This window comes from Garra rufa, chromosome 10, assembly GCF_049309525.1.
Source record: "Garra rufa chromosome 10, GarRuf1.0, whole genome shotgun sequence".
In the NCBI taxonomy this organism is placed as follows: domain Eukaryota; kingdom Metazoa; phylum Chordata; class Actinopteri; order Cypriniformes; family Cyprinidae; genus Garra; species Garra rufa.
In genome coordinates this window covers 1,587,610-1,599,473 of record NC_133370.1, presented here as the reverse complement: position 1 = coordinate 1,599,473, position 11,864 = coordinate 1,587,610, and the positions used below count along the sequence as shown (strand labels likewise).

The window sequence follows — 11,864 nt, the reverse complement described above, 5'->3', positions numbered from 1 at the left end:
TGGATGAAATAATGTCGCGGCGCTCGGCTTTAAGTAAATATGGCTCAGCTTACATCTGAGGGTCAGTCTCTTGTTTGTGCTTAGAGTCAGAGCTGAGGAAGAAAGCAAAAAATAGTCTTAGAAAGATGAACGGAAAATTTGACTGATGCACATTTTGTTGTTCTGATGGGTCATTCCGTGTCAGATCAACCAATTTTCATAAACGGTTCAAATTTTTGTTTTTGCTAATATTTTTACTAAAGAAAGTTAGACATGTATTGTGATTAAAGCCAAGATATTAAATGTCATGGATGAATTTTCACTGAGTAATCCATTATTTTGTGGAGGGGGCGCAAAATGCCAATTTTCACATTAGATTCAGAGTCAAGTTACAGGGGGGTAAAAATGACTTTAGAAAGATGGCAGCATCTTAATGTTATTTTTACACAGAGATTGGTCGCTCTATTAGTAAAATCAGCTGACTTTAGCAATCTTTGTTGCATTATGTGCCAATGGTGACCATTCAAAAATGAGGAAACGGCACTTTCAAATTTTTTTCCCAAAGTTTGCATGCCTGTAATTTAAGAAGTATTAAAGATATCTTAATGTCCTTTTACTCATTGGCTCTTGACAAACTTTCCTTTTGGCATCTTTATTTTTAATCCCCTGTACATTTTGGTTCCAGAGATATTGGAATTTCAATATGGCTCCAGGAGTAAATCCTTAAAATGTACACATTTTCAGTAGTCAAAAACCAAATGTGGGTCAGTTTGCAAAAATGTGACATTTCTTTTCTTTTAAAGGAAAAGAGGAATGTCTGAAGAACAAATAATATTGAAACTAGAGATGTATCCCGTTTTTTCTGTCAAAACAACTGCATTTTTCATTTTCATTTTTTTCAAAGTTTGCATGCCTGTAACTCAAGAAGTATTAAAGGTATTGTAATATAATTTTAGATTCTAGTTGTTAATAAACTTTTCTTTTGGCTTTCCAATTTTCAAGGTCCTACGTTGTTCATTCCCAGAGATATGGGGATCTCAGTGATGCTCCATGTCCAGATGTTACTCATTTTCAGTGGTCGAAAAACCAAATATTGTTCACTTTGTATACAGCTGATACTTATTTTATTTACAGAACAATGTCCGAAGAAGAAATAATGTCGAAATTGGAATTGTGTTTTGTTTCCTTCTATCAGTTTTATTGCATAGAAAAGGAAAGTTTGTTAAGAGCCAATATCTAAATAGGCATTAAGATATCTGTAATACATCTTGAGTTACAGAAAAACTTGAAAAGTGTTGTTTCCCCATTTTTGAATGGTCACCTTTGGCACATAATGCAACAAAGATTGCTAAAGTCAGCTGATTTTACTAATAGAGCGACCAATCTCTGTGTAAAAATAACATTATGATGCTGACATCTTTCTAAAGTCATTTTTACCCCCCTGTAACTTGACCCCCTCTACAAAAAAGTGGATTACTCAGTAAATATTCATCCATGACATTTAGTCCTAGACTAAAATGTAAGTCTGAGCTGTTTCAACTGAAATAAAATTGCACTGATTGATTTTAAAATATATCAGTGCCTTTGTTTTGTCTCAAGATGCACACCAGTAATGTTTTTTTCTAAGCATGTTTATAAAAATGACTTAAATGTCCTAATTGAACTATGGCCTAATCCTGGCTTAGTCTAAGCCCTGTCTGTGAAACCGGGCCTGAGTGTTTTGGCTTTCATCACTACACATGTCTATCTTTCTTCAGTAAAAAATATTAGCAAAATCTAAAATGTTAGCCGGGGACCTCTGGTTAATTTTGACATGGAATGACCCAGATGATGATAATACTGAACGTAAACAAATGTGGAAAAACTCAGTCTGTTTTTAGTTTCTCGACTTTGTGATCAGAATTTATGTCTGTTGAAAACTAGTCCAGATGATTCACAGACAGAACTACTGTAAATATACAGTACTGCGTACGGATAAATCTAGTTTACATGCTGCTAATCGCCTTTAAATAAACTCTTCTAATGAATTACAGCTGCTAAACACATCCAGATGGTTACATTCAGAGCTCATTTTTTAAGTTTCAAAAAGAAGTCAGTTTGAATGTATCGCTTATCATTTGAAAGTATCATTTACAGTTTAAAAAGTATCATTTAAAGTTTTAAAAGTATCAAAAGTATTACAGTTTTTACACTTTGAATGTATCATTTACAGATTGAAAATATCATTTACAGATTAAAAAGTATTATTTATAGTTTAAAAAGTATCATATGTGACCCTGGACCACAAAACCAGTCATAAGGTTAAATTTTACAAAACTGAGATATATACATCGATATATATACTATTGATGTATAGTTTGTTAGGATAGGACAATATTTGGCCGAGATACATCTATTTGAAAATCTGGAATCTAAGGGTGCAAAAAATCAAAATACTGAGAAAATCGCCTTTAAAGTTGTCCAAATTAAGTTCTTAGCAATGCATATTACTAATCAAAAAATACATTTTGATAGGTTTACAGTAGGAATTTTACAAAAAATCTTAATGTAACATGATCTTTACTTAATTTCCTAATGATTTTTGACATAAAAGCAAAATCAATAATTTTGACCCATACTATGTATTTTTGGCTATTGCGACAAATATACCCCAGCGACTTAAGACTGGTTTTGTGGTCCAGGGTCACATATACAGATTGAAAGTATCATTTACAGTTTTTATACTTTGAATGTATCGTTTACAGTTAAAAAGTATCATTTACAGTTTTAAATTGATCATTTACAGTTTAAAAGTATCATTTTACAGTTTAAAAAGTATCATTTACAGTTTTTATACTTTGAATCTATCATTTACAGTTAAAAAGTATCATTTAAAGTTTTAAAAGTATCAAAAGTATTACAGTTTTTACACTTTGAAAATATCATTTACAGATTAAAAAGTATTATTTACAGTTTAAAAAGTATCATTTACAGTTTTAACATTGAATCTATCATTTACAGTTAAAAAGTATAATTTACAGTAAAAAAAATCATTTACAGTTTAAAAAGTATCATTTACAGTTTGAAAGTGTCATTTTAAAGTTTAAAGAGTATCATTTTCTTCTTTTACCTCAAAGTTGATGCTGCTAAAAAGCAAGCATTTATTTTAAACGTTTTTATTATATATTTGTATTTTTTATTACTTTTTTAGAAATTAAGTCTTCCGCTCACCAAAGCTGCATGTATTTGATTAAAAATACAGTAAAAACAGTAAAATTCTAAAATATTATTAGAATTTAAAATCGCTGTTTTCTATGTGAATATCTAGTGAAATGTAATTTATTCCTGTGATGCGCAGCTGAATTTCCAGCATCATTACTGCAGTCTTCAGTGATCATTCAGAAATCATTGTAATATGCTGCTCAACAAACATTTGTTCTCTCTCTGTAACTCTCTCAATAAAGCCATTCTGAATAGAATTAGTGTTGTTGGGCATTAAAGTATAATGTTTTTTGTAAAAGACGCTTTAAACAGAGCTTTCAAGAGAAGAGAAGAGAAGAGAAGACAGGCTGCTTTGTTCGACTGCTTGTTTTTGTGACACACAAACCAGCTTCGCTCATAAAATGTTAATATAGAAATTCCTCTTTCTGGAAAGATGTTTCCTTCTTTGATGTGCTGCTGAAATGGTTTGCAGAATCAGCCACAGAGAGCTTGAAAACAGAAGAATCAGCCGCAGTTTTCATTCAGAATCTCCTGGATCCGTTTGAGTCCGGTCGGGCCGCAGACGTGATGGGAGTCTGACTGTTCTCATTAGCGAATCGCTCCTTATTTAGCCGCTGGACGGACGTGATTGCAGTTCCAGCCCGTGTCCCGCTGCTGTTTTGGGAGTGTCAGTGAGCTGATTGGTGGTTTTCTGGGCGGATCAGAGCCGGGCGTCACGTGAGCGGCTGTTTTCTGCACACGTGTGTTCAGTTTGTGTGCGGTTGCGTTTTATTGATTGTGTATTAATAGAAACATAACTAGTTTACTCTGTGTTTTGCAGGGGGAAAAGCTCTTTTTGTTGGCCATCATGAGTATGTTTCAGGGTCTTAAAAACACTTCTCTTTCAAAGTGTTGATGTACTTTTAATTATGATTATACAGAAGACTATTTGAACAAATATGAGCAAACTGTTTCAATGTATCATCACAGTTTTACACTTTGAATGTATCATTTTAGATTTAAAAGTATCATTTACAGTTTTTACAGTTTTAGTGTATAATTTAGTTTATAAGTATTAAGTTTATAAGTATTATTTACAGTTTTTACACTTTGAATGTATAATTTACACTTTAAATATATGCTTTACATTTAAAAAAATACCATTTACTGATTAAAAAGTATCGTTTACAGTTTTTACACTTTGAATGTATCATTTTAGATTTAAAAGTATCTTGCAGTTTTTACACTTTGAGTGTATCATCTACAGTTTGAATGTATCATTTACATTAAAAAAATCATTTACAATTTAAAAAGTATCATTTACAGTTTTTACAGTTTTAGTGTATAATTAGTTAAAAAATATTTACAGTTTAAAAAGTATTTACAGTTTTTACACTTTGAATGTACAATTTACAGTTTGAATGTATCATTTACAGTTTAAAAATAATTAACATTTTAAAAAGAAGTATTATTTACTGATTAAAAAGTATAATTTACAGTTTTTACACAATGATATTTATTTGTAGATTTTTATAAACATTTTATAAACATATATATATATATATATATATATATAATACCAAAAAATCTTAACAGTCAACATAGACTTTATCTTATTAAAAAGGTTATTTGTAAATTATCTTAAGATAAAAAAATCTTTAAAAAAAATTTATCAGTTGTACATTCTAATTAAAAAATAAAAACATTAATCTAATCAAAAACCTTTATTTTTCCCATCAAAAAACAATTTTTTTGCCTTAATACACTTTAAATATATCACATACAGTTTAAAACATAATTTACATTTTAAAAAGTATCATTTACGGTTTTTACACTTTGAATGTATCATTTACAGTTTGAATGTAAAATGTGTCTTCTTTCACCTCAAAATTGATGCTGCTAAAAGGCATTAATATTTTTCATTATATATTTATGTTTTTTTTATGACATTTTTGGAGATGAAATCCATTAACTGTAAATATCACACAGTAACAAAAAACATGCTTTTCATAAATTTCATCATTGCGTTTCCATTTTTTTTTCCAAACATAAAGCATATACTCTAAAATGAACCTCAGTAGGCTATACGTTGCTATCAGACTGAAAAATGAAAAATTGTACCAGATTGAAATACAAGCCTGCATTTGATGCATTGAAGTGGTTTGTGATGGAGTGTAATCGATTGCTGCTGATTATGAGTCGAGTGTAATGCTGTGTCACGTCTGTTTTCAGAATCACGATGTCAGCTGCATGGCCTGCCGCATCGTGTCGCGCTCAGACGAGTTTCACCCGCCCGTCCTCCCGCCGCAGCCCGACCTGACGGTGACCCTGACCGGCCACTGGGCGTCCCGCCGCTGCGAGGTCCGGCCCGAGGTTCTGTTCCTCACGCGCCACTTCATCTTCCACGACAACAACCAGACGTGGGAGGGTCACTATTATCACTACTCCGACCCGGCCTGCAAACACCCCACCTTCAGCCTTTACGCCCGCGGACGATACAGCCGAGGCCTGCGCTCCACACGCGTCATGGGCGCCACTGAGTTTGTCTTCAAAGGTGACACATTTTAATTTGACATCAGAACTCCTTGCAAACACGTGCCTTGGGTTTTTATTATGGTGCACTAAGTATTTAAAAAAATATATATTTCTATGCCAAAAAATTTATTATTAATATAAATAAATATAAATCTTAATGGTTCTAAACATAAAAAAAATCTGAATTGTAACAGTCTAAAACAAAGATATTTATAGATTTATATATATTTATAGATATTTTATTTATTGAAATATTTACATATATTTCTCTGAAAAAATAAAATAAAAAATGCATATAACATCTTAAAAATCTTAATCGTCTGAAACATAGTTATTTATAGATTTTCATAAATAGTTTATAGATATTTGTTTATGGATATATATAATGCTATATGTATGTATGTATGTGTATATATATATATATATATATATATATATATATAATGCTATATATATATATATATATACACACACACACACACATAATTTTTTTTTTCAGAATATTTAAATACTTAGGAAATTGTATGTGTGTGACCCAGGACCACAAAACCATTCATAAGGGTCCATTTTGATTAAGCATTGATAAAATGTGAATAAATAAGTGTCTTTTTTTTTTTTTAAAGTGGCCGAGATACAACCATTTGAAAATCTGGAATCTGAGGGTTTTAAAGTTGTCCAAATGAAGTTCTTAGCAATGCATATTACTAATCAAAAATTAAGTTTTGGTATATTTAGGGTAGGAAATTGACAAAATATCTTTATGGAACATGATCTTTACTTAATATCCTAATGATTTTTGGCATAAAAGAAAAATCTATCATTTTGACCCATACAATGTATTTTTGGCTATTGCTACAAATATACCTGTGCTACTTTCATTTTGTGCACCAGAATCACATATGGCAAAAAAAGGCCAAAATATATTTTTAATATGCCAAAAATGTGTTGTAAACAGTAAAGCTTGATAAAATATATTTTTGAAATTGATAATATATGTGACTATGGACCACAAAACCAGTTCATTTTCCAGTCAATTTTTTAAAACTGAGATTCAGTGGAGATACAACTATTTTAAAATCTGGGATCTGAGGGTGCAAAAAATCTAAATATTGAGAAAATCACCTTTAAAAGTTGTCCAAATGAAGTTCTTAGCAATGCAGATTTTAGACATATTAGTTTTGATATATTTACAGTAGGAAATGTACAAAATATTTTCATAGAACATGATCTTTACTTAATATCCTAATGATTTTTGGCATAAAAGAAAAATCGATCATGTATTGTTGGCTATGGCTACACATATACCCATGTGACTTTAGACTCCAGGTTTGTGCTCCAGGGTCACAAATAATGATTCAAACAATTAAAAAAAGTATACTCTTTATGGTTCAAAACATTAGCTTTATGTGTAATATGTGCATATGTGACCTGATCCAGCAAAAATGAGTCACAGTAACCCAAATTTCAAAACTGAGATTTTGGTATCAGCAGAAAGAGGATCTTTAAAATGATATTCAAAGTCATACCTTGAATGGGTTTAAACCTGAAAAAATTGCTTTTAAAGTTTTTTTTTTTTTGCCCGTCTTTTTTTTTTTGTTGATATCTTTCCAAATCTATTGCATTTAAAGAGATAAGCTATTTATTTTACTGCTTAATTTAACCAAAGACATTTGTGACCCTGGAGCACAAAACCAGTCTTAAGTCGCTGGGGTATATTTGTAGCAATAGCCAAAAATACATTGTATGGGTCAAAATTATTGATTTTTCTTTTATGCCAAAAATCATTAAGAAATTAAGTAAAGATCATGTTCCATGAAGATTTTTTGTCAAATTCCTACTGTAAATGTATCAAAATGTAATTTTTGATTAGTAATACGCATTGCTAAGAACCTAATTTGGACAACTTTAAAGGTGATTTTCTCAGTATTTTGATTTTTTTTGCCCCATCAGATTCCAGATTTTCAAATAGATGTATCTCAGTCAAATATTGCCCTATCCTAACAAACCATACATCAATAGAAAGCTTATTTACTGAGCGTTCATATGATGTATACATCTCAGTTTTGTAAAATTTAACCTTATGACTGGTTTTGTGGTCCAGGGTCACATTTGTATATAAATGCTATTAAACCAGGCTGAAGCTCAAATCTTTTCAATTTAAGTATTTATTTGAATAAATGCTTTCCGTTGATCCGTTGATCGGCGTTTATGCCACTGTTTCTTACGTGTCAGTTATCTGGACTACGAAACTTTGGGAGATTATTTTTGAATGTCTGTTCTTTGAAATGAGCTAAAAAAAATTTTTTCATCGTTTTTCCACATTAACGGCTGCATCTTCAAATAGAAGGTTGCAATTTCCGGGTGATTTGGGGTCACATATATCAGGGTTTCCGCGGGGTCTTAAAAAGTCTAAAATTTAAAAATCAAAATTTTAGGCCTTAAAGTCTTAAATTCGCTGTTCTAGGTCTTAAATAATTTCACACAGGTCTTATTTTTCTGATGTCCATGTGACGCTACCTCTAATGCTCATTTAAATTCTCTTTCTGTTGTTTCCGTGGTGTTGTAGTTCTTTATTTCACTATTCCAAATATAAATTGCTGAATTTAAACTACAAATGAGACCAACATGCAATAGCCAATCAGCTTTCTGTTATTGGCGCGAGTCTCTCTCGGATTGTACCGCAGAAGTCACATGGATTTAACTTTTTAGCTATGATACTGGGCTTGGAAAAACTGAATATAGGGCTTGGCTAAGGCCAGTTGCTAACAACTGTAGATTTTTTTCTCCCTCTGTGGAAGTTACTGCGTCTTCAGACAGAATCGCAGTATTTATATAACATTTCTAATATATATATTTATAAATCAATAAATGTATTTAAAACATTAATCTCACTTTTAATTTTGCAGTGTAAATTATGTAATCTCACTGCTAACAGCCATTTAGAATTTATTGATAAATTCATAAAATACATTTCAAAGGTACGCATACATTTCAAAAGTTAAAAAAAAAAAATCGCTTCAGAATTTTTTTTTTTACATCAGATATTTCTAGTGGTGCTTTTATGGGGATATTTTGTGTGGAATAGTATCTGCTGATATGGAAAGTTCACTGTATATCGTAGTAATAAATTTAATTTATGACAGCCATGAAATTGTGTTTACTTTTTACATTAAACACATTAAATATCACATATATGCATGTAATATAATTAGGGCTGGGACACGATTAATCGCATCCAAAATAAAAGTTTATGTTAACATACTAAATGTGTGTTTACTGTGTGTATATATAATGTATGTATAAATACACACACAAACATGTATATTAAAGAAAACTGAAAATAAAAATTAAATAAAAATAAATAAAATATTTATAATTCTATATATAATCTAAATTAAATACAAATATAACTATCCACACATATAAGTATTTTTGTGTATTTATATGTGTGTGTATTTATATATACATAATAAATATACACAGTAAACACACATTTAGTATGTTAACATAAACTTTTATTTTGGATGCGATTAATCGCGATTAATCGTGTCCCAGCCCTAAATATAATATCTATTTCCATTACAGGTTTAGGTCTTAAATTTCATATAAGGTGGTATTAAAAAGGTCTTAAAAAGTCTTAAATTTCACTTGTTCATATCTGCAGAAACCCTGTATATTGTGAAGTATTTGTCTGTTTGTGACGTTCCAGTGAACCACATGCGGGTGATGCCGATGGATCTGGCAACCACGTCTCTGCTGAACGTGTTTAACGGAAACGGCTGCGGGGTCCAGGGCTCGTGGGCGGCGGGCGTGGAGCAGGACGTCACTCCGACCAACGGCTGCGTGGCTCTGGGGATCCGCCTCCCGCACACCGAGTACGAGCTCTTCCGCGTGGAGCGGGACGCCGACGGACGATACCTGCTGTTCAACGGCCAGCGGCCCAGCGACGGCTCCAGCCCCGACCGGCCCGACCGACGACCCACGTCCTACCAGACGCCGCTGGTGCAGTGCTCCGCCGGCGGACACAGGTCAGAGGTCAGCGCCACGCACCGGTCGCACCGCCTCAGCGACGGTTGCCGGGCAGGTTACCGTGAGGATCTGACGATAACAGCCGTGCTCTGGAGTTTGGCGTTTATGGGGTTTTTTGGCTGAGAGACGTACAAACCAACAGACGATTGTGACCCAGAATGCACTCGAGTTGTCCGTCAGACGAGACGAGACGATTGAAAACCGCTGCACGCCAGCAACCGCACTTTATGAGAACGAAGCCCAGCGCTTTCACTCCTGATGGGACTTCAAACACATGAGTTCTGAAGGAAACAATCAGCCAGAAATAAAGATTCTGTCATTGTTGATTTCTTCATAGAGTTCATAGAGGCCAGAAAGTGAGCAGCTTTGACAAAATGATGACAGATCTTTCATTTGTGGGTGTTTTTGTTCATATATGTGACCCTGGACCACAAAACCAGTCATAAGGTTAAATTTGACAAAACTGAGATGTACAAATAATATGAAAGCTCAATAAATAAGCTTTCTATTGATGTATGGTTTGTTAGGATCGGACAATATTTGGCTGAGATACATCTATATGAAAATCTGGAATCTGAGGATGCAAAAAAATCAAAATGCTGAGAAAATCACCTTTAAAGTTGTCCAAATTAAGTTCTTAATGCATATTACTAATCGAAAATTACATTTTGATAGGTTTACAGTAGGAATTTTACAAAAAATCTTCATGGAACATGATCTTTACTCAATTTCCTAATGATTTTTGGCATAAAAGAAAAATCAATAATTTTGACCCATGCAATGTATTTTTGGCTATTGCTACAAACATACCCCAGCGACTTAAGACTGGTTTTGTGCTCCAGGGTCACATATGAGCTATTTTTCTACGTGAGCGAGACGAGTTTGAGACGACGATCTGAACATTTTAAGGCCTACATGGAAGGAAAGGGAACTATTTTAACTGTAGATAATCACTGCTGACTTATACTTCAACTTTTGGTACTTCAGTTTCAAACGTCCTGAATCGTGAGGTGAAAAGAAAAATCAAGGTGGAAAAAAATGATGATTCCTGAAGCAAAGTCCAAAGGTTTTGTTTCTAATTTTTTTTTGTCTTTCACCAAAAACATTTTCTCTCATCCAAAATCATTTTTCATTTTATCCCTCCCGCAAAAAACTTTTTTTAATCTCATCCAAAAAAAGCAAAAAATGTATCTCACCGAAAACTTCTCATTCAAATTTTTATCCTATATATAAACATTTTTTACTTCTTTTTTTTTTTTTTTATCTTTTTTAAAAAGACCAAATCGTGAGATAAAACATGAAATTATGATTTACTAAATCCAAATTATGACTTGAAATTACTACTTGTAATAAATAACTTGCTTAAGTTGTGGTGAAAATGGGCTTCCAAAGCCCAAAAAAAAAAATCATGCTTTAAAAACAAATCGAAATTATGACATACTTCAGTCATCAAAAAAAAAAAAAAAAAAAAAAAATGTTTTTATCTTATCCCCCCCCCCCCAAAAAAAATCTAGAAACAATTTAATTTTTATAACTTCAAAAAAACATTTATCTCATCCATTTGTCAGCCAAAAAACGTTTTTTCCTCATTGAAAACCTTTTTTAATCTCATTCACAAAAAACAAAACAAAAAAAACTAAAAATGTATCTGTATTTTTATCCTATTTAAAATAATTTTTAACTCAGCAAAAAACATTTTTATCTCATCTAAAAAATTGTTAAGATAAAAAAAATCTCAGATAATCTAATCTGTATAGATCTTTTTGTATATATATATACATATATATATATATATATATATATTTTTTTTTTTTTGCCCGTTTTTTGTTGATATCTTAACTCAGCAAAAAAAAAAACATTTTTATCTCATCCAAAAAAAATTTTGTCAAAAAACTTTGTATAAAAAAAAAAATAATAATAAAGAAAATAAATGTTTACACTTCATCCCCAAAATCTTTTTTTAAAAAGTCGAAATCGTTCGATAGAAATATGAAATTATGACTTACTTAAATTGTGGCGAAAATGGGCTTCTATACTATGGTAAGAAAAATAATGCCTTAAAAAGTTGAAATTGTGACTTTAGTTGATAGTGAACTTTTTGTCTCATAATTATGACTTAAGTAATAATTTTCCATTTTTAA

The 11,864-nt window shown here is 31.8% G+C and overlaps 2 protein-coding genes across 2 annotated transcripts in view; one reads left to right on the top strand and one right to left on the bottom strand.

Moving 5' to 3' along the window:
- LOC141343789 (nicastrin-like) overlaps positions 1-1,048 on the bottom strand; it is a 10,914-nt gene extending 9,866 nt beyond the window's left edge. Inside the window, exon 1 of the mRNA XM_073848433.1 lies at positions 989-1,048. Within this exon, the coding sequence (XP_073704534.1) occupies positions 989-1,048 (60 nt within the window). The remainder of the gene's footprint in view (positions 1-988) is intronic.
- Positions 1,049-5,287: 4,239 nt separating this feature from the next.
- LOC141343496 (protein APCDD1-like) lies at positions 5,288-9,870 on the top strand. Its single transcript, XM_073848059.1, has 2 exons — positions 5,288-5,713; positions 9,404-9,870. The coding sequence occupies exons 1-2, from the start codon at positions 5,368-5,370 to the stop codon at positions 9,844-9,846; spliced, it is 789 nt and encodes a 262-aa protein (XP_073704160.1). The 5' UTR covers positions 5,288-5,367; the 3' UTR covers positions 9,847-9,870.
- Positions 9,871-11,864: the final 1,994 nt, after the last annotated feature.